We start from the raw sequence: 23279 nt of genomic DNA on the forward strand, positions 1-23279 counted from the left end.
GGATTTATTGAGTTGTTGTCTTAACGATGCTTTTAACTTTTTTTGTTACGCAGCTAGTGTTCAGGGGTCTAGTGGACCCACATAAAATTGATCTAAAAACCTAAGCTTATATTTATGCAAAAAGTAAAAAAAATACTTCACGTGTTTATCTTTATTACAAGCAACAGAAACAGCTTGGCTAATAGTTCTTATTCACCTCTGTTAACACGTATGACATTTTTTAAAGAAGAAAATTCTGTGAAAAAACATGAATATCTTGTATAAATATAGATGAACAATGAACTGTATCATTTTGTTAAAGGGATCATTTACCCAAAACTGAAAAAACATTAGTAGTTGTTCGTAAAAGGGATAGTACATTCAAAAATGAAAATTCTTTCATCATTTGCGCACCCATATGTCATTCCAAATTGGTATAATATTTTTTCTTCTGTCCTAGTTTCTAGAACCCAAATGAAGAGATCTTGAAGAACGTTGATAACCAAACAACATTGGCCCCCATTGACTTCCATTGTATGGACACAAAACCTCAGAGACATTTTTCAAAATATCTTTTGAGTTCCTCTGAAAATGATAGTCATATACAGGTTTTGAACGACATGTGGGTCAATCAACGATGACAAAATTTGTATTTTTGCTCAAGCGCACAATGATGACGGTTGAATAATTTCTTGTGCTGAAACAAAATTCTAATGTTCTAGTTTTAAGCCATTTGGCCATACAGCCCCTTGAGCTGAAAGTAGTTGTGCGGTCTACAGACTGCAGTGTTTATTTTGGCCTGTAGTCAGTTTTGGGCCTATCAAATTCTCCAAAATAACTCTTAACGTCATGACCCGCCCGACTGAGTGTGACAGCTTAATGTTCTCTTTAAAGTGCTTTCATGTTCTTCCGAACACAACATTCCTCCGAGTTCCTCAATCTTCGTGCACAGCAGGGGAACGCCATGCATTCAGTGGGGAAAATATTTCATTCAACAAAGCTTCATCTAAGGCCGACAGGAAATGAGAGATTTTTTTAAACACAGCGTCTCCACATTCCCGCTTCTGTAGGCACAATGGATTCAGCCCCAAAAACACATCCCCAGCATCACATCGGGCAGCAGATAAATCTCAGATGTTTGGTTTTCCAGTGTTGAGCTCCTGTTGCCGAGGGAAACCTCTCAGCCATTGTCAATGATACAAACATCCTCCATTACATACACACAGACTTCCTGTGGAGGGGTGAAAACTCTGAGTCATATTAACAAAATAGCCAGGAAGAAAAGAGAGTTTATCAGAACTCAAGAGTCATTGCATAACTTAAGGTTCCTGCAGGAAATGGTCACAGGAATTTAAAAGATTACATTTGTGTTTACAGTTTACCCAAAAATGAAAACAGTCTCATATACTCACCCTTCTGACTGTATTTCTTCAGCAAAACAGAAAAGAAACATTAAACATTGCCGATAAAGTTTTTGACAATGACCACTTTAAATGAAGGTTTCAGTTAGGACTGCCACAATAACAGATTTTCACTACACCATTATTGTGATTTAAAAAAATAAATTCAACCAATAAATCAAAATGAAAACATGAATGTCGAGAGAAGGAGAGTTCACAATCATTGTGGATTCATATTATAATATGTTAAGTATTCACACAGTATTGATCATCGTGGTTTTTAATATCACGGTTACTGCCAAAACCGGTATGTTTGTCGCCCGAATTTCAATTCTTTTGTAGCCCCTGTCTTAAATATATTACTTGTTGGTGCATGATGCACAGCTAATGGACAAGAGTGCTGTTTTTAAATATAGAGGACATCAGGAAGGAAGAAATAGCAGATATGCAAATCCAGTTGTTCTTTACTATTCATTTGAAGAATGAAAATGTCGGTTTGTTAGAGAATCTCTCTAGCTAATGAATTTCTATGAGGGCATACATTCACCTAAGGTTCAACTAGAAAAACTTTGCATCATATAAACAGACTCAAATCTGCATATATTACATGGACATAAAATGTAAGTCATCTGCAGGTGCTACATTTTTTGCCATTAATGTTATTAGTGTTTCTAGGACATGACAATGACACATTTGCATATCACTTGAGCAGCACTCAGATTTGACAAATCAAATCCTGTGTTTCACAAAGTGTTACTGTCAGCTTCACCTACAGCTCATCTCATTACTAATACACTGACACAAACAAAGGTGATGGAGAAAGTTCAATGAGACATCAAGGAAACAGAATCATCACATCCTGGAGGCATGATGCATTATAAATAATGATACATTATGTATATAGATGGATTCAGCGGAAACAATGTAAAGAAATGTTATGTCGCCCAAAGCTTAGGTAGATGTCCGCAAAAATGTCTCTTGAGTAGTTTTAATTTAATATAATTAATACACAATAAAATATGAATAAACATTCATATGAAAATAAATTAAAATGTTAAATAAATAGTTATATTGCCATCCACTAGCCAGATGGATTTTGGTCGAAATACAATAAAATGATTTCACACATTAGTTAAGAGAACATTCAGCAATAATTTATTTCAGAATCTCAAGAACCACCACATTTCTCATCTGGAAAATTCAGTATCAGTTGCCAACAACACGGTTTTTAAAAAATGTTACTATACAAATTCTTAATAGAAAAAAGAATAAATTAACTGTGGAATTCGTTTACATTTAACCCGCCCAACAATTCCACTCTTTTTTTCTACAACATTGTTTTATTGTGTCCGGTTACGTCTGTAATGATCTCATGCTCTATTGTCAAGATGAAGTGATAAGACACACGTTAGTAACTAACGTCCTTCATTTTGCACGACTGCTTTTAAAACTATTGACAACAGTTAGGAAAAGTCTACAGCCAGGAAACGAAAGCGCTGATCTCGCTCGGTAACCGCTCTCTCCGTAGCACCTGAACGTGTTGTTACTATTTCCCAGCTTTGTGAAAAATACCTGTAAGACTGAAAGAACACAAATACTGATTTATAAAAATCATGAAATAAATGTTCGACTCTCCTTTAAAAGAACCCGTTCAAGGTTCTCATAGTCCTGCCTTTAAATGTTGATAAATGTCTTAGTTGGTCTTTTAATATAAAAGATTCACGTTGTTTTCAGTACAGAATACAGGTAGACGAGTGCGAGCAAGCTCACATTGCTGTTTTATTTGCGGTAAGGGTTGTTTGGTTGAACATTAGGATGCACAGTGTGTCTTGAGCATGCACTAAAAATGGGAGAGAACACATTTCTATCTTTAAAGACATAATCCGGTTTACTTTTCTTGCATTTAACGACATGATAGCGTCTGATTTGGACCCTTTTGAATCTATAATGAATGAACTGGTCGAGGGTGTGCTTTCAGCTACCTGTTTTTAAGGTACTCTGGGTGTACACGGTCTCACTGTAGGATGTATAAATAAATGCGATCTATGGCTTGATGTTTTTCCTCGATAGCAGACGATCGAGGAGACGGGCACCGGTGGTCTCGTATGAGATTGTGATGAGTCACCCTGTTCTCATCTCACATTGAGATGTCTGAGCTTGTGGTTGTTTACGGGATATGACGTTAGAGGTTTGTCGGCTTTGAAAACGAAGCTCCTGCTTGAGTCTCATCACATTCTGGAATGCTGTTCTCCTGACAGGCCAGGGCAGAGGTAACATCATTTAGACTGCAATTTTGTCTTGGTTTTAAGTCTGTGTGCCACGTTATGTTGTGCTCATCCGGTTTTACAAATATGAACGTAATGTTAAAGCCGTTATATAACTGTGAGCAAAATACTGGGAATTAAAAACAGACAAGCACAAAAGAACGAAAAACCTATAAGGCCAGAATGTTTGGAGTCCCACTTGTAGACCCAGCATTCGTGTTCCCGCGATGATGTCACAATGCTATATAGAGAAGGACTATTGGGGTTTTCAGGCTGTGACAGTTCTGCACGCAGTATGGGCTTACAGCAGGGGATTGTGGAACATCTGGTTCATCTGTGTACAGTACAGGCTCAGAGCACCATTTTGGCAAGTTGCCTTAGTGGCAAAGTACACTGGTTGGGCCTGAGTTATTATGCGGCACATACAGTACTTCACAGACTGGTTGTTTAACGCGAGAAGGTCATTTCTGACCCCTACCTAACGTTTCAGATTAGTTGTACAGCTATGGCTTCTAAAGGATAGCTAATGGATGAATTAGCAATAAACCAACGATTTGAAAATGGCAAATCTTCATTACATACAGACAAAGACCACATTACCTTGAAATGACAGCTGTGACACAGTTATCACAAAGAGACGTGAACAATGTTTTTTAAATTACATGCGTCTGGTCATGTCAGGACCATCTTCTTCAGTGATGGAGAAACTGTTTTAAGGTTATTCTTGGATAAATCCAGGTCCACCGTCGAAAGGTTGACACAAAAAGCTCTATTCTTAGTCACAAAATATCACAGATCGTGAAACAGGGATGCCCACAAACTTTTGGGTTTATGGTTCACTCCAATGACAAAGGATTCTGTAGAATGAAGGAGGGGCTTGCGGTCACAAATGTTTTAAAACTGAACTGAGAGCGTAAAAATCTAGAGTAGACAGTTGACGGCAATGCAGTCCATCGGAATGTGTTTGTGTGCATGTCATGTGTATTTAAGAGAACGTCGGCTCTCTGACATCAGTGCAGAGGAACACATGACAGCAGGGGACAAATGTCTATTCGAGCATGTGTGTGTGGGTGCGTATGGGTGGAATTTCCTTATAGTACAACGTTGACACATACATGTGCACACAAGAGGTTGTTCTCATGCGCATCAGCTTAGACACAGAGGGTTTGTGCATACAGAGGAACTGGCTGCCAGCTAACTGGGTCAAAGTTCAACGTCCAAGGGGAAGGGTCAAAAAAAGGTCAGGCTCAGTCTCCTGTATTTCCATTGTTCATTAGCACTGTTCTGCCGGATATACAGAGAAAGATAGCGGAAAAGGAGTAGGTCAGGTGATACTGGCTCCAGCCAATGGGATTAGATGAGGTCCAGCCAATAGTCAAGACTGCCTTTTAAACTCTCTCTTTTAGACAGAGGCGAGAGGGATGGGGGTTTAGACAAGTGTTCCCGGCTTTGCCTTCTCGTGTCCGTACCACTGTACATCCGCTATCTCAGAGCACAGGGGACTGCTCAGGAAACAATCACTGAATGGAGATCTGCAAAGAGCAGAAGAATCGTTGAATATCTTTTTGACATTTAATAGGTACATAAATACTTCTGTAAGAACATGACTAGTCATAGTTAGTAAAGACTAAAATAAATGTTTTGTGTGTATTTTAACCTAAAGGGTTTTCCTTCACCATTTACTCCCTCTCTAGTGGTTCCAAATCTGTATACCTTTCTTGTTTCTGTTGAACACAAAGATATTTGTAAGAATGTTAGGAACTGAGATTTTTGGACATTATTGACTACCACGGTAAGAAAAGTTATAGTCAAAGGTGCCCCAGAGCTGTTTGCTTTCCTAAATTCTTCAAATCTCTTATTTTTTGTTCATCAGAACAAAACAAATGATATAATAATGTTTTTCTACTATGGTAGTCAACCGTGCCTCAGAAATCTCAGTTGCTTACATTCTTCCAAATATCTTTATTTATACAGGTTAGGAACAACTTGGGGGTTAATAAAAGATGACAGAATTTGCATTCTTTGGGAGAACTGTGCCTTTTACAAATTCTGAATATTTGCATTAATCCATAAAGTAAGTTTTACCATTAAATAAAAACCTACATTTCATTGTGTGTGTATTTTAATACTTAATTTTAGATTTTTTTGAAGTACTCACTTGAGTGCAGTAAGCACTCAACAATTACACTCAAATTTCTCATCCCTAGTTCAGTTTCAAGCTACATTTTAAGACAAGAAAGTGAAACACAGCACAATCAAGTGAAAGAGCGAAAAAAGAGAGATACAGAACATGCAGAGAGAGACAAAATAGAGAGAGAGAGAGAGAGAGAGAGAGTACCTCTCTACTGGTCAGTGGTTTGGTGAGAGGGAGAACGCTCTTCAGTAGGAGAACTTTCAGTCGTATTACTGCCCCGAGAAAACACACACACACACACACAAATTCAGGCAGACGTGGGTTAGTGAGAGAGAAAGAGAGAGAGAGAGGTTAGCGTTTGTAGTGTGTGTAGTAGTGTTCAGTTAATGCAGAGTGAGTTGTGCAATTCTGACACTGCGGTGGTTCTGTAACACACCATTAAAGTAAACGCACAGAAGAAAGCATTGTACAGTCAGATGAACCCCTAAACCAAAAGAATGTTCTCCGTAGCTAAAACTTTAAACAAAATCAACAAATACAACTCGAGTTTGGCTGTTTTAGGGATGACTTCCCCGATGACAGACAAATTCAGTTGTGTAATCTGAAAGACAACAAACCAAGCTGCGTCGTCTTGGAAGCACAGCAAAATCAAAAATGTAGACGTAAACTTGTGTTTGTAAAGATGGTCAGAGTGAGAACAAATAAAGCACTTAGAGGTCTATGCACACCAAGATGGTGTAAATCACCATCCAAAAAAACAGCATTTTACACAAGTACATAACAACATAACGTCTAACTTTTCATACATTTATAGTCATTCAAGTTAAAAAAACAACTCACTCCGCTCTAAACGTGTTTCTAAATCTGCAAAGCATACACTTTGTGTCTATCTTACCCGCTCTGCCAGTTGAGTATGTGCTGTGGGCTGCAGGGGGGCGTGGCTGTAGGGTCACTACATGGAGTTCCACTCCTCTGACTGAGTGGAGAGGCAGCTGAAACACATACACACCAGTATAAACACTTCTGATAACAATCACATACACGCACGGTCCACGTGTCAGATAAAGTCGACTGTGTGTCGCCAACACACTCTTGACATGTGTGAGAATTTCTAAAAGAGCTCTGGATCTATGAGCGTGTCTGCCACCCCGAGAGGCGATAATCCCCTTACACACACACACCCGCACAATGACCAGACCACCCTGACAGACTCCAGACACACTCACACACGTACAGTAACTTGACTCCCAGCAATGAACTTGAGTGGATAGATAATAAGTGTCTGGACTCTATCTTTCTCTCTCACACACACACACACACACTCATAATAAGTCAATGCAGTTTAAAATGTCTTATCAAAAAGTATTTTGGTTGCACATTCCATATTTGTGTGTGTGTACCCGTTCACCTGGTGAGCCCTTCGCTAGTGATCCTATCCGCCCTCCACGGCCGTCTGAGGTGTTGGAGCTGGTGTGCGTAACCCGACTGTGTTCCTTCAGTGATCCAGATGAGCGCTGGTACCAGCACCGCAGCTCGTCTGACACTGCTGTCCGTCCCCCTCCTCCACCCTCCCTGCCCAGAGACGGTGTCCTCACAATCTGCGAACGGGAGGGCGTCAACCTCCCGCTGCCCACGCCCGTTTCCCCGTCCTCCCCCGAGCCCCAGCCCTCCTTATAAAGCCCTCCAGCTGTGTAGGAATTGGAGGTCTTGAACTGCGCCTTGACGCTGTAGTGTCCTTCTTGGTCGTTTTCCAAACTGCGGACCACCACGGCGTTGGGGCTGCTGCCCTCCGTGTAAAGCGGGTACTCTTTGATGCGATACTGCGAAGAAGGTTGGCTCTGGCTGTGGAGGTACACTCCCTGGTGGCTGCCGCACACCCCAGTGTGAGTGCCCCCGTTACGGGCCGCCAGGTTGGGCATGCTGCCGGAACTAGAGGCGCCCAGGTGCCCGGCGGATTTGTGCCGTTGTCGTTGGCGCTGGCGGGCTTTGGAGGGCGAGTCCTCGGCCAGCGTGCAGTAGTTGGGGTTAGAGGTGGATGAGGGATAGTAATGTTCCGAACTGGAGTGGCTGGTGCAAGAAGAGCAGTCGTCTGGGACAACGGAGCCATTGCTTCCTGTCCTCTGCGTGCCTGACAGGAAGAGGTCAGGGCTAAGCCCCGCCTCTGTGTCCGGCTCCAATGAAAGCAGCTTCCCCTGAGACTCCAGGCTGGAGCTCCGCCCACGGAAGGGCTGAGTTAGACTAAGAAAAGAAAACGATTTTAGCAAATAAATCATTTATAAGAACATACAACAATTCTGCGATACAACAACAAAAAAACATTGTTGCATTGTTACAAACACTCTGATATAAAACATGAATGAAATTAATATGTTAAATGGACCAATAAAGTTTGTTATCAAGCTGACAGTGAAGGACATTAAGTGTGTGTGTCAACACCTTGCTGAGTGAACGTAGCTCCGTGTTCTCAGGTCAGGAGTGGAGGGCATGCTGGATTGGCTGTTCCAGTGAGAGAGGGAGCGCACCGGGCTGTTCTGAAGAGAGTTACTCCCTCCTGCCTCACAGCTGCCTGTGCTGGGGAACCGCCTGTGACTACTATAAAGACAAGAGAGAGAGAACAATGAACAGAGAGAACCACAACTCTGCTAGTGAGTAACAAGTGCTGACTGGTTTGTACCTGGAGTGCGAAGTGCGTTTCTTCACCCTTTCGTAGGGCTCGTCTAATGAGCTTTCGCTCCACATGCGCGGTTTGATTGGGGACTTGTCATAGTCGCTGCGCTGATAGTGCAGATGTCTCAGTCCATCCAGAGACTGCGGAGGGGGCGGCCGGCTGTGGGAGGGGGGTCGTGGAGGTAGACCCTTGTGGGGGGAGGCAGCCGGAGAAAACGTTGGGGTTCCTGTCACCTGGGGGTCATCTAAAACGACAAGAGTGTGGTAAAATCACACGATCCTCAATTGTAAAAAAAGACTCATCTATCAACCAAAACCCATTCCTATGTGAGTCTAATGTGTGTTTATACTTATGGGGAAAGATTGTCTCTTCATTGCTACAAAGTGTGAATTGTATACTTTATATCATGTGTATAGCAGTACGCTGTGTATATCTATATTGTAAATTCTGATTTACGTTGTCCGTGTATTTAAACTGACCATCATCCAGCACCAGGGCGTCCGACAGCGAGCTGTCTTCTGAGCCGATATTCGCTTCTGGGGATCATAAAAACAAAGAGAATTACGACACAGTAACACGGCACATGTCTCAACGGCACGCACACATTGAACATCAAACCAGTCAAAAGTGAATTCTCACAGCAGAGGTCACACGGACACACATGCTTTATAGGTCTAGCATGAGGTGCGATTACTCTTGCTCTCAGCGTGAAAGACTTTACAGAGGAAACGCTTAATGAACTTGCAGGAGCTCTGAGAGAGATTCCTCACCCTCTATGATGAGAGAGGCACGTTGTGTGGGTTTCTTCCCAGTGCGAACGCGGTGTTCGTTGATGCCGTTTTCGATATCCTGCAGTTTCTTGAGAGCGTTCAGATAGGACGTCTTCCTCTGCTTCTTCAGCTTTTTGCTACTGATGTGCCGATCCGACGCTAACCGCCGCGCCGCCTCCGTTATCTGAGACTGGATCGCAAACTCCCTCTCCAAGCGTTCCAACTCCTCTTCCTGAAGAACATGGGCACAAACACACAATGAGGACTAAATGGCATCTGATCCTTTATATCACCCTTTGTGGAACTGCCAACACACACTTCGTCAGAATGACAAGACAGCCACGGGCGCCAATATGTCTAGTCACATTCTCACACACATACATTTGGACTGGGATGATGTGACCTCAAATCAACGCCTCAGATTAATCACCTAAAATCAACGTTCATTAATCACATAGAATCACACAACCATTCTGGCAAAGACAAGACTGTGACCTTTTATTAATGGATCAGATAAATCATCTAACTTCAGTGTTCGACAGTCACGCACACCAATTGCTATGCTTCTTTCCTGGGTTTTGTAATTCGGTTCCTTTGGCTGAATCTCAACACACACACTCCACTATCGCCACTTCCTTCCATCATGCCAGGCTGTAGCTATTTATAGATACACACACATTGCTGCAAAGTCTGATTTGGGCTTAAAGGGCAGCTTGCGATGAAACAATTGTGCAGCATTTGAGACTCAAAGAGTCTCTGGACCACGGGACCACAATAATGATCCATCCGGTCATCAGGTCAGATTAGGTCTAATGTCACTGACCTCTCCTTTGGGCAGGATCTTCTGTTCATCCAGTTTAAAAGCTGTGCCAATTTTGCGTCTGACGGTAGGTGGCTCCTCCCCGGGGTCCAGAGGATACTCCTTTGGGAGCTTTCCTGTCAGCTCCTTAAGAACAACACACACTCTTATAGCACACCGTACTTGTGTGTATGCATATAGGTGTACATGAATATGTATGTTCATCTAGTAAACTGCCTACACAGGCAACTTTTTTTAAATACAACATAGCGTGCTCCTTAAATAAAAGTTTGCTCCAGGCAGTAGCAAATGATTAAAATCTAAAACCACATTGCATGAGCTATATATTTTATCATGCTAATTTGAAACGTTCGCCGCCAATGTAGACATCTAGGTTTTGGAACAGGGAAGTCATGCTGATGTTATAAAGATGCTGAAGGAGGCTTGTTTCGGTCCTCACCGCTTCTCTGATGCAGATGTTCTTCAGTTCCTCTATTCTCAGTCTGAGCGTCTCCTCAAGAGCTTCCTGTCTGGCCCTCAAAGCCGCCAACATGTCCTTCTTAGCGGTCTGGGAACTGTCCGACTCTTGAGAGCCTGCAAGCACACAACCACACATAAGGTTAGATCAAATCTAGGGCTGATATTATTTACATTTATTCAAATGGTTTCATTATTTGGCTTAGATTGGGTCAAATACATAAAAGGTCGAACCAGCATCACTATCGCCAGACTTCACCTAAACAATCAACTTGACCTTCTCTCTGAGTGGGAGGGTGTGTGCTTGGCCTCTTCCAACGCTCTAAAAGGGGCAAAGTGTGTGTGTGTTTCCGGACTTAATGAACAAAGGGTCCCAACAGGGCAACATTGTTTAGCAAAGACTCCATGTGGATCAGAGCATGGAGCACGTCTGTGTCTCTATGTGCATGCATGGGAGCACCTGTTGTAAGGGTTAGGATGTTTAGTAGGAAGTAAGAGAAAACTTTTAATGAGTGCAGAGAACTTCACTACAATGCTTTTGTTTGTGTGCCTAGATGAATATTCTTGGAAATAATGTCTTTGCATCACTTTTAAAGACATTACTATATGTGCTGTGATGCTGTGAATGGATGCTTCCTCACACAGGCATTGTGCACCATGATGGACAGTTTCCTGCTGTGTCTCATGCTGAGGAATGTCATTTGTCTGGTGTGTATGTTTGGAGGTTGGATATCGTGGGATCATTGGTGGTTATGAGCGTATGTGGGCATGCATTTGTCTGTGGATAAGTGGATGGAGTAGCTAGTGTCCAGTAAGGTTTAGAGCAAAACTTGACTTCACAAACTAGGATTTGATTAGGTTAGTCCAAATTGAGTATGATATAATTGGTCAGTACTATTTAACCAGTCCATAAGGCATCGGTTACATAAAACAATAGAGATGCACCAATATATCTGCCAATAATCGGTATCAGTCGATAAAAGTAGTTTTACACAGTATCGGCAGATGGCTTAAAACAGCTGATACTCAGGGCCGATACCGGTCAATCAAAAGATGACGGGAAACTGCATCGAATTCGATTCTGTATATAGAAAATGTTAAGAAGCATCACAAGTTCGTTTTCAATAGTGAAAGTCATTATACTATGAATAATACGAACTTTTAGAAAGTGAAGAAATATTCATAATCGGGTATGGGTGAAGAAATGTATTATAGGTTCAGATCTATAAAAACCACAAAGTCTTTAAATCTTAGAATCAACATCAACATACAAGTGAAGCAAAGTGTAAATTATTTTCTCCTAGCAAGAGTTTAACTGCAAATATCTTTCCCACTTGGTTTAGATCTGCTGAGTTGCCAAATAATCAGACATAAGAGAAAATCTGTAAATGCCTGCTACCCCTATCACACACAGCAAAACTTAATCTATGGAACAGAAGGACGTTGTTCTTTCGATAAGTAAATATAAAAGGAAGAAGTACTGAACAAAATGAGGACTTAACCATATGAGCATTTGACAGAGCAACTACACATAAACACTTGGTCTTGGTTTAACTGTGTGTATTTGTATCATATAAACATGTATGGGTATCTGCACATAAACAAGTTGTAAATGTCCATATTAATGTGAACAATCCATAAATGCATGTTATTTTAAAGTAAGCGGTTTGGTGTTATAATATTTCATACAAATTTTATAATCTCCATTTCTATCCATCTCATCTTTTACTATTTCACTGTCTCTCGAGTGAGATATTCTAAGATCCACATCCCAGATGAAAGAGAAGATCATATAACTGACATCAGAGGAGCTCTGCTACAAGCTCTTTTAATTCCACGGATGTCTCTCTGTTCGTATGATAACTGACACCACGGCACGAGTCCAAAACCAGCATTATGACAAGCTGTTTCCAATCGCACCCCGCGGAAAATGTACACATACGCACACACTAAAACTGTCAGTGCATGACATCATGTGAACATAAACCGGGATCATAAACATAACAATCACGAAGATAATGAGAGAGAGCTCTGTCTGTGACGTGGTCATGGCTCACGTTGTTCAGGTTTACACACAGAGTATTAAAATGTAAGGCTTCAAAGACTAAAGAATAATCTCTGTGTATAATGTGTCTGTGTTCTGACCTGAAGACAGCAGGCTTCCACTGCTTCCACTGATAATTTTGCCTTTGCTGCCCATGTTGGCCAGTTTGGAGGTCTTGAGGGTTCCCGTTTCCGTCAGGTCTATGGCTATCTCATTCAGACTGCGTGCTGCGTGGATCTTGCTCTGGGAAAGAGAGAGAGAATGAATGTGCTTGCCAGCTGTGTGGAGTGTGACAGGATTTTCCAAGAGACGTGCATTCCGCAACTTTTAGAAGTGTAACAGAATCCTTCAGCAAAATCAGAGACAGATATGTCTGTGTGTGTGAGAGAGAGAGAGAGTTCAGGCAGCCCAATAATTGCTGAAAGTTGGTAGTCTAGACGGTTAGAGGTAGACCCCAGAAACACACAGGAAGGTCTGTGCAGGAAATACGTTAACAATTCTGTTTCAAAGTACCTTATTTCTGTGGTTGTTAAATGCGCAATATTGCCAAAGCATCAATACGCACAATAAAAACAAAGCACAATCGCACTGGAGGCACAAAACAAATGGGCAAAAACTGCAGCAACCTTGTGAAACATACAATAACAAATACACACCTTGCTCTGTTTGCGGTCCAGGTAGAACTGGTGTTGGCTGATAGCCATGGCCCAGATGGATTTGATGAGAGTGGGACAGGCGTACCAGGTGTGCACAGCGATGCCACTGTGACCAAACGTCCTACGCGTTACCGACGCCCTGCAGTTGGAGCGAACACAAATCGACTTTATATTCACTGAATTTGATGACGGTGTCAGAGCAGAAACAAATGTACATCTCTTCAATGCCGTCACAACATTTAAAACTCATTTCAATGTCAAAGCATTACTACCCCACTATAGAGTATGTCAGTGCTAGTTTTTTAAAACCAAATATCAAAACTTTAAAATTGTAATATAGCTTAAATTCAAACGCCTGTGAACTAGAATTACCACATAATATGAAGGGCAGACAGCTCGGAAATGTATTGGCTCAAAGTGCTAGTTCACGCAAATATGAAAACTCTGTCATCATTTACTCACCCTCTTGTCATTTCAAACCTGTGTGACCTTCTTTCTTCTGCAGAACACAAAAGAAGATATTCTGAAGAAAATTGGTAACCGAACAGCACTGGAACCCGTTCACTTCTATTGTACGGACACAAAACCAGTGAACGGGTGCTGGTTAACAACATTCTTCAAAGTATCCTCCAATGGGTTCTTTTGAAAAAAGAAAGTAATACAGGTTTGACATGACATTAGGGTGAGTAAATGATGACAGATTTATTATTTTTGGGTACATTTTCACTTCAACATACCAAACACACGCACAGTGCAGGCCACATGCAAACACACCATTTACACTGTGATCGCACCATTGGCACCGGTGAGTGCGTGCGTGTCCTCCCATCTGTCCTGTGATGGGCTTAATACAAACATCCAGACCTCTATAAATATCCTCCTTTCCATCCACTGAAACTAAGATAAACAGCAGGCTCTGGTGTTCTGACTCTTATCAAAGCTCCATTACTCTGAATGCGCACGTGTTGCCATTAGCAAACGACTCGAAAAACGGAGAAAGTAATAGGAACCAAACTACATCAAAGTCCCTCACGCTGCTCGATAAAGAGATTTCTTTTCATCCTCTTAAACAGTTTCTCTCTCTCTCGTGTCTCTATTTCCATTGTCTCTGACGTTCTCTTCCCTCCCATGTTTGGTGTCGTGGTGCTTGTTTGAAGAGTGTGAATGAGGCGGTTTATCTGTCAGCGTCTGAGGCAGCGTGTGCTGCTGATTTTGGCAGCATCTGCTCTGCTAGAAACTAACCAGCGCTCGGCACGCACCGATGATGTCATGAAAGCCAGATAAACACCAAGAGAGACGGGACAAAAACAAATCACCTGAACAGCAAACGAGAGACAGGTAGAGAAACAACATCAAACTAAAAGCTTAGAGTCAGACAAAAATAACTGTATAAAATCCAAAACATCGATCAAGACAGAGAAAGAACAAACCTAAACCAATCTACTGATGTGAAATCATAGAGCAAAGGAAGTTTCTGCATGTTTTTGTTCTATCCTTTTCTTCACAGAATGTAGGGTAGTATGAGATTTTAACAACGAAGACAGACAACAAATTGGTAACATTTTGTGGCCTCCATCTCTATACATTTATATAACACCGGCTTTGTGGAATTCCTCAAATTAAAACAACAACCAAACCAAACCAACAAACAGCTGAGCTCTTTGAAACTCGTGCAATGTTCTATAACATCCCCAAAAGCCTGTCCTTCAAATTCTTGCTCAATTTAAACAAAAGTGGCACCCAAAACATGTCCTGTCGTTGTGGTAGACACAATGTTTCGTAGATGCTAAAGCTACGATCTGTGTGCGTGAAATCGAGCACGTGTAGGCTGTAATATAGATTTACCTTCTGGGGTCATGGACTTCCACTGAGAACTTCTTCTCCCTGAAGTACAAATTCTCCAGCTGTCTCCATTGGAACACCTGTAGGATGAGAGAACGCTTTTACAACCTTCCCACAACGTCTAGTGCTCCAAACTCAGAACTCTCCTGGAGAGAAAAGAAAAGTCCAAGCCAGGATCTGTTTTACTATTCCTTTAATTTTCTGTGCACTTTTGAGAATCACTGCTATAGTCCAGTTCTGGAAACCACAGCTGACTTTGTGCTTATGGTGTCTAAGTAAAATCCTTAAGCATACGGGAACAATGAGTTCTCCACTGTGTGTAGAAAGAGACTGTTTGCATCAAGAGTCTCAGAGAGAGAGAGATAGAGAGAGAGAGAGAGAGAGAGAGAGAGAGGGGAGGGAGTAGTCAGCCCCCTCGTTCCCTCTGGGACACACACTTCCTGTGTGGGCGGAGTTTATGGAAGGTTCAGAGTGACGAGTGTGTTTTTGTGTGTGAGGCGTAGTAACCCCCTCTACATGGAGCGCTACAGCTTTATTCAACCCCTCCACCTCTTTCTTCCCTCATTCACTCGAGAAATAAGTTCTGGTTCTCATTACACGCTAGCACACAAAAACACACCCACGGTTGACTGCGGTACACTCACTGGACCTCTGGAGCCACCAGCTGAACACAAAGAAAAACCAAAGGAGAAAGACAGAAAAGGAATGTGAGTGTTTGATACAAAACTGAGAAAAAGAGAAGAATATGACACAGCGTAAAGAAATGCATACGCTGCCTCCTAGATATACGGTATATATATATACAGAATAAATTTAGAAAGGATGAGAGCTGAGAAGAAAAGGGGGGTTGGATAAAAACTGAAGAATTTTAAGAGCCTGGGAAAACAATGGACAGATGAAGGAAGAGGGAGTGGAAGAAACACACACGCACACGCAGAAATATTTCCACATATAACTACAAATTGAAAACCAGTTCCCTTTCAGAATCAGTTCCGATTATAAAAACACTGGGAAAGAATGGTCAGTATGAACAAAATATGGCAAACAATAGCGTAATAAAGTATATATGCTATTAAAGAAGGTTTCTACCCCCATATAACACAAAGACAGTGCCCACAAGCAGCACAGAGACGTCAAAGTAAAGCTAATGTTTCTTGGTGTTTACAAGATGCTCTGATGATCACACAGGAGAAAGAACAAACTTGACCCCCCACGTGACCTTAACACTTTCAAAACAAATTTCATTATGGCGATACAGATCTCAGGGCAAGGAGAAAGTGAGAGAGTGAGGCAACAATGTTCCATAACAATCTAAACACTTTGTACTCTACAAATCGCTGCAGTTATAAGAGCCAATGAGGCATTAACCACACCAGAGTATTTTGGGCAGAACTGGGCTTCGGCTATTGTTTTGGATCTCAACACATCAACAAGTAAACGTGTGAGCGTGTTTGATTTTGAGGCGTGGAGTCACAAGACTCTTTCGGTTGCAGTGAAAGAGCACAGGGATTTGAAAGGGACCCCGGGAGACCCTTACGTGTCGAGTCCCCTTTAGTTCCGGCACATTTTTCACTGACAGCTGAAGCATGTTTTGGGTCTGGTGTTAGTTTGTGCTCGGATGTCAGATACAGCCCAAGTCGTCGGGATGATCTCTGGAAACGTTAAATCAAAGTCTGGACTTCAAAGAATTACATGGTGGTGTGGACCAGTCGTTGGCCATGTTTGTGTTTGAACATCCCAGCGCTGGTCTGATAACACTGATGGCAGGTGATACCAATAAAGTCTGACGTTAAGCAGAATAAGCATGTTGTGAAGCTCATAATCTGACTTTGTTTCAAAATAGGTATTAAATATGAAACTAAAAACTTTTTGCACTTTTCTTCTAGCTTTGGAGAACATAATCAAAGCATTTGAGTCCGGCTTTATACTGGAAGGAATCTAAAAGCAGTGCTACTATAGATTGTGAGCACAACAATAACATTAAAAGTAAAATTTGTAGTGGGAATATGCCTATGATGCCTTTAGGAGGCAGCTAGCAAGAGTTTGGTAAAGAAACGGCCTCTTATGATAATTATTCTAATTATTGTGGTAATATTTATTTTCATGTATATGAGACTCTTAAGAATTTTTAAATTATATAATTAATTACAATATATCGGTATATTGCAAATAAACAAAAACTGTACAAATGTTTCACATGTTTTAAAATTATTTGTCACTATCAGAAAATGTCTGTAGCACAAGTACGGTGGGATGAAGCTATGATGGGTGACTACGTCTAAAACATGGTTTGTGAGGACAGTTTTGGTCATAAAAGACAAACACGATCAAATGTACACTTCTGATATTTGGGACGACTCATTTTTAGTAACTGTAATGTTTTAAGGCGTTGTTTTGAACATTGTTCTATGCCAGTGTCTTGTAATTTCTTCTTACGAGTTATACTACTGAAATGTATAAATGTGTGAATTTTTTTTGTGTACCATCCTTGGTATAAAAAAACTGAATGTGAATTTCATATTCAGCAAGTTAAACTTCATAAAGAAACAGTGAAAATTAAAGTGACACAACCTCTGTTCTGTTCAAACACGATTTGTAACTGCAATTTTCTGGCAATTTACCAGTAGAGACTGTATGTCTGAAAGGGACAAATTTACATAACCCCTTTCAAGTATATTCTACTTATAGAGCTGAGTTAAAATCTCTAATTCAAATGTCACAATGATGTGATAGGAGGGAGTCTCAGAAGAGGTCTGGGTGTGTCGTCATAATGACTGTCCTTTTTCCTAATATAACACAAATCTCCCACCCTGTAGTCTGCCGGTATATACAACAATGCAACCCCCCACCCCAATACACACACACAAAGTACAGGAAGCCTGTGTGTGGCATGCTATTTACTCAGCGAAAGCTATAATGAGTGCCAAAGAGAAAAGACAGGGCAGAGTAAAGGTGAAAGGTCACCGGCAGAAGACAGGACACAAACAATCACTGGTGAATCATGGGTCATGATCCAATGATTCATAGTTTTCAGATTACACATGGCTGTGTCAGAAAGTAAACTTTTTATATTTACCGTTCATTAAGGTCAGTCAAGAATCTTTAAATTGGTATGTAAAAGTAGCTGTTATTTTCTAATGCAGTAAACACACACGCTTACAGAAAGACAGCCAAAAAACATCCCAGATTTTGAGGAGTGGTCCTAGATTTGTCCTAGACGCGCTTATGTTTCCAGCAAGTTGTGAGTTGTCAGGGTGACGGTAATCCTCTATGTTTTCTGTTGCGGGGTTTCGCAGCAAAGGCTGTTTGTTGGAGGGTCTAAAAGGTGCAGTTTGGTACTAAAGCCCAGAAAAAACACACACGCTCCTCACACACAATAACTTGCAAAGAAACCACAAAGATACCGGTCACACCTAGTCAGTACGACACACACACACAGTAAAACCTTATGCAATGACCTCAACACATTTTGGCACAGATGCTCTGCGGTATCTCATTAGGAGAGAGTTTAAATGACCTTGAAACTCATTATAGAAACATAACCGCTAACTCACCAAGTCTGCATCTTTTAGTATGTGGTATTTCTAACTGTGTATTTGCATTAACACACACACACTGTCTACAGATGGAGAACAGCCATTAACCATTAGCGCATGTGCTAACCACCAAAACGTGTGATGGAGACAACGTGTAATGAGATCATTAGCGTAATGAGCCGCCAGAAATAAAGCTCAAGATGAAGAACGAAAATTTTGTCATGACTTACTCATCCTCATATCTTTTGCTTTCATTCGAAACCAGCAATTAAGTTTGAAATTGCAAATGCAAAATGAGATTATAGAGGACCAGACTGAATTTTCATTTGCTCCACACAAAAAGCAAAGAAATCATACGGATTTCCAATCACATGAGGTTGATTTTGTTTAGCTTTCATTCTGCTTCATTTCTGCTTTCTTTCCACTTCCACTCTGAGCTCCTCTCTGCTTCGTCTTTTTATTTCCAACTCGCTCGTTTTCTGTAATAGATCCTTCTCTGTAAATAGGCCTGACTTTGGCTTTTTGCTTGGCTGGACGACTTTTGCTTTGAACACTATTTTTAGCTTGCGGTTTGGTAAGGTTTTTCTGTTCCTCGCCACAGGCTGCAGTTTTGCCTCTCCTTGAGAGAGAATTTAAACACTACGAGCTACGAGCATGGAAAATCAAACCCAGCATGACGCACACCTGAAGCAGAATCATTTGTAGCATTATGTATGTCCATTTACTGGGAGTCACCGGTGTAATGTTACAACAAACGCTGCCATGAACTCAGACAGTTAGAGGTCATGACCTCCGATGTCAAGGCTGAGGCTACCACACCCAAAGGTCAGTGATAGATGGACAGACATCTAATGGCTGAAATCATGAGGTTAAGCGAAGGTGACAAAGTTAGTGTGATAAACACATCTTTCCCTTCACATGAGAAACACACACATACACTTAGTCACACTATAATTCAAAACACAGATAAAAACTGCTTGTGTCTACTAGATTTTCTGCAAAGGAAAGAGTTTTAAAAAAGAAGTGGGAATTTCTTCCTCCCTCTCTTCATGGAACAAAGACTACATTTTCCTAAGGAACTGTGCAAGGGATCCAACTCCCAGGTTTCTACGATTGTATAATCCCAAGATATAACTTTGTCCCCAGTTCCATGAATGGTTAAGGGATATTTTCTACCTCTTTTCCTGTACTCTCTGCCAGGTGAAAATGTACTTTTTGCCCAGAAAGGAAACAGAACACTGATTCCACAACAAGCTGCAGGATTTGACACACTAGTAGCACAAATGGTGAGGGGCGTGTTACATGCCAAAGTTTGATACTTAAGGTCAGGAGTGTGTTCAAATATCTAACCCCAGGAACTTATAATGAAGCTTTAAAAAAGCACAACAAATTACCATCAGGGAGACAAAACCATTACTGGATGACAGAGATGAAGAGGAGTTAAGAGAGAAAAACATGAAAGTCAAACTGTATGAAGTCCACGGAGGAAAGATACAAATTTTGGAAGGACTTACCTTCCTTGGTTTGACTTTGTCCTGGTAGTCATACTGAAAAATACCCTTATAACTCAAACCCAGCCACCATGGAATACCCTGCTTATCCTGAGAGGGAGAGAGGGAGAGAGAGAGAGAGCGAGAAAGAGAGCATTAATCGACACTCACACACATCGATAAGGAAAGAAGTGTCAGTTTATGGTTGATGACAGCATGATTATCTTAAACACATAAAGCCTTGAGCATCATTTAACACTTCAGTCAAACACTGATATTGCAGGTTGTGAAAAGTGTGTGTGTGTGTGTTGAAATTGATGGCTGTGCTTACAAATTTCCCCTACGAGCACTGAGACCCACCTTAACAGCGTAATAATGCACTCCATATGTGGGCAATGATTCCACTATGCTCATATAACTGTGAGAGAGCAGAAAGAAAAGATCAGTAATGTCATGTTTTACGTTACATTTAAAATATAATTTACAACAGTAGCGAATATGTGGCAGCATTTTAAACAACATTTTGTACAGTTTATCGTTCTTGCTGTCTTACTTGACGATAGCCTGGCCTCTGGACTGTCCGCCTAGCTTCTTATAGTGCTCGATGACCCGGTCCTCACTGCAACACGCATAGACATGACAGTGTATTTATTATAATAGCTCCACAAGAACAAGGAGATCAGAACAGAAAGTGTACAAGGCACCGTGTGTGAAAGTGTCTTTATACCAATAACATCTGGGAGACATTTCATTTAGATTGAGTAGTATCCAAAGTATATTAAGTTACCAAATTTAAAGAAATCTTTCCCATGGTGATCTTAAGACCCAGAGCAGATCCATATTACCCCCGTCACTATCAGCTGACAGCTGTGTAAATGTGTGTGTGTCTCACCAGTATGCGAGTGAAGGGTGCTCCTTCAGTGCTTGTGTAGGCAGTGCTGGCAGCTTCTTTAGATCAGCCCTAGTAGCATCATTACTGCAGAGAAACCAACGCAAAAACAGTTCATAAATAGGTGCACCTAACCACTCAAACAGCCAATCAGAATAAAGGAAAGCCAGAAGGTATAAGACATGTTCAGAAGGGAACACTACAGCAGTGGTTCTCAAACTGGGGGCCCCAAGATGGATCAAGGGAGGCCACAGATCTTATGGCATTTTATGAAATATAGAATTTTACATTTATGCATTTGGCTGACGCTTTTATCCAAAGCGACTTACATTGCATTACTCTATACATTTATACCTAGGTATGTGCAATCCCCTGGGATCGAACCCACTACCATGAGCTACAGGAAATCTATCGTAGCTCTTATGCCATGAAACATCAGAAAAATAAGACTACCAACCAAAAGAATTGATGTTCCAGCATTGTACAACTGAACATGTTTTTGGATTTATCAAAATTCTAGGTCTAAGATTATAAGTCTTTATTTGGGGTGCCGCAAAGCAATCCACTCTAAACAAAGAGGGCCTTAAAATGAAAAAGTTTGGGAACCACTGTACAACACCATACTGCCCAAAAGTGTTTTACATAGTATGTAAGAAGTTGCAGAATATGCAATGATATTAAAGCACGTAGTATATTACAGTATTGTCATATCACCTCCATCCAAAGAATGGCATCGAGAAAATCTGCATACCTTATGTAGTACATATTGCGCAAAGTTTCAAACTACAGAAATGGGAGTAGAATGGTAGTGTGGGATTCTGATCCGAGACAGAGAGATTAAGAGGAAGTGTAAGAGGAAATAGAGATGAAGAAATCTAAAGCATGAGACAGAGTGACAGAGTCGAGCTGGAAGGATGCACATGTAACAGATTTGCAGTTGAGACATTGTGTAGACAGTGTGTTTGTGTAAGTATATGTGTGTGACAGAGAAAGCCAGGGGTTAGTGTGTGAGTAATTTAACACTGTTTATCCTCTGCATTCCATTTCCTCCCTTCTGTCCCCGTTCCCAGGGTTCACACCCCCATCTCTCTCTCACTCGCTCGGATCACGTGTATGTGCTTATGTGGGAAAGAGAGTTTGATACATGCCACAAATTGGATCTGCTTTCACTCTACAGTGATAGAGACTTTGATAGCGTGTGTGTGTGTAAAAGAGGTCACTGGAAGGTGATTCATTCATTCAAACGGTCGCTTACCTTGTGAAGTCTCCTTTAGCTTCCTGTGGGAGAGACAAAACGACATATTTTAGTATCAATAATGAGTGCTGCTGGTAAATGAGAGCGCTTGCAAAGATCGTATCCTCTGATACACAGAGCGGCGTCTCAGTGGGGGTCGTGGTCTGTGCCATCTGGACTGAATCTTCTAAAAGGTCAGACATGCATTACATATCTGATTCTAGTACACCTGGATCATAGACCGAGTCACAAAGAGAACCATTTTTCTTAAGTATAAAACACTTCCTCTGATTTGAAATACAGTATTTTAGCCTGACATGATGCTTTAGTGACATGGACATGACTCCGTAACCCGTACACATAGATGTCAGTTCAGCCTGATGTATGAACTTTATGAAGGTTCAAGCAAACAACAGTGATCGGTACGGACCATCTGCTGCTGACCCAGAGTCCCAGTTCAACACAAACTCTAGCCTCACACAAAATGACTAGGAATGCACAATATATTAAATGTTCAAAACATATTTGTGATGATTTTTGATCATGGACTAAAATCCATCCCTCCTTGTGTAAGACTCATCTCTAAGAAGAGCATAACTATTGAGCGATGTACAGAAAATCATCAAAGGTCAAATAAATAGTCTCTTTTTTGTTATCGCTCATGATCTCACCTGTAAGATGTAGGAGGCCAGTTCAAACACTACGTCACTGTCTACCTCTATGAGCTCCTACAGAGAGAGAGAGAGAGAGAGAGAGAGAGAGAGAAGATGAGGGTTAGGTTCAGGATCACAGACTACAGCTGACACATGACTCAGAGCATCTTCATTAATCTGTCTATTATCTTGTCTCTTTTAATGACTTAATCTCTTATCAGTGAAGCTGATCTAAATCAGCTCAGTTATTTCCTGAGTAATCAATAGCAGGACAAAGACACACACATATAGTTTTTTGAAAGGGGGCACTGGAGTGTAGGGGGTCTTTATGACTTTAATTACCAAGACAAACTGAGTGTCTCATTACCTAAACTACACGGTGTTGTCAAGAATTTCAGGAATGTTACACACACGTACAAAGTTACAAAGACACAGCCCATGGAT

The 23279-nt window shown here is 41.2% G+C and overlaps 1 protein-coding gene across 9 annotated transcripts in view; it reads right to left on the reverse strand.

Annotated features, from left to right (window-relative positions):
• Positions 1-1886: 1886 nt before the first annotated feature.
• Positions 1887-23279, reverse strand: part of frmd4a (FERM domain containing 4A) — a 114093-nt gene continuing 92700 nt past the window's right edge. For 4 of the 9 annotated variants that reach the window (XM_056765775.1, XM_056765776.1, XM_056765773.1 and 1 more), the window contains exons 6-23: positions 22854-22910; positions 22204-22226; positions 20952-21035; positions 20613-20678; positions 20420-20477; positions 20084-20170; positions 15037-15113; positions 13192-13333; positions 12637-12778; positions 10475-10608; positions 10039-10161; positions 9216-9447; positions 8925-8981; positions 8452-8689; positions 8214-8369; positions 7186-8015; positions 6673-6769; positions 1889-5175 (exon numbers count right to left, since the gene is read on the reverse strand). In XM_056765775.1, coding sequence (XP_056621753.1) covers positions 5073-5175; positions 6673-6769; positions 7186-8015; positions 8214-8369; positions 8452-8689; positions 8925-8981; positions 9216-9447; positions 10039-10161; positions 10475-10608; positions 12637-12778; positions 13192-13333; positions 15037-15113; positions 20084-20170; positions 20420-20477; positions 20613-20678; positions 20952-21035; positions 22204-22226; positions 22854-22910 — 2706 coding nt within the window. In that variant the 3' untranslated portion in view covers positions 1889-5072. Of the gene's footprint in view, positions 5176-5981; positions 6050-6672; positions 6770-7185; positions 8016-8213; positions 8370-8451; positions 8690-8924; positions 8982-9215; positions 9448-10038; positions 10162-10474; positions 10609-12636; positions 12779-13191; positions 13334-15036; positions 15114-20083; positions 20171-20419; positions 20478-20612; positions 20679-20951; positions 21036-22203; positions 22227-22853; positions 22911-23279 lie in introns of all 9 variants that reach the window. The other 5 variants (XM_056765772.1, XM_056765771.1, XM_056765770.1 and 2 more) reach the window with 5 other exon arrangements.

This window comes from Triplophysa dalaica, chromosome 14, assembly GCF_015846415.1.
Source record: "Triplophysa dalaica isolate WHDGS20190420 chromosome 14, ASM1584641v1, whole genome shotgun sequence".
Taxonomy (NCBI): Eukaryota; Metazoa; Chordata; class Actinopteri; order Cypriniformes; family Nemacheilidae; genus Triplophysa; species Triplophysa dalaica.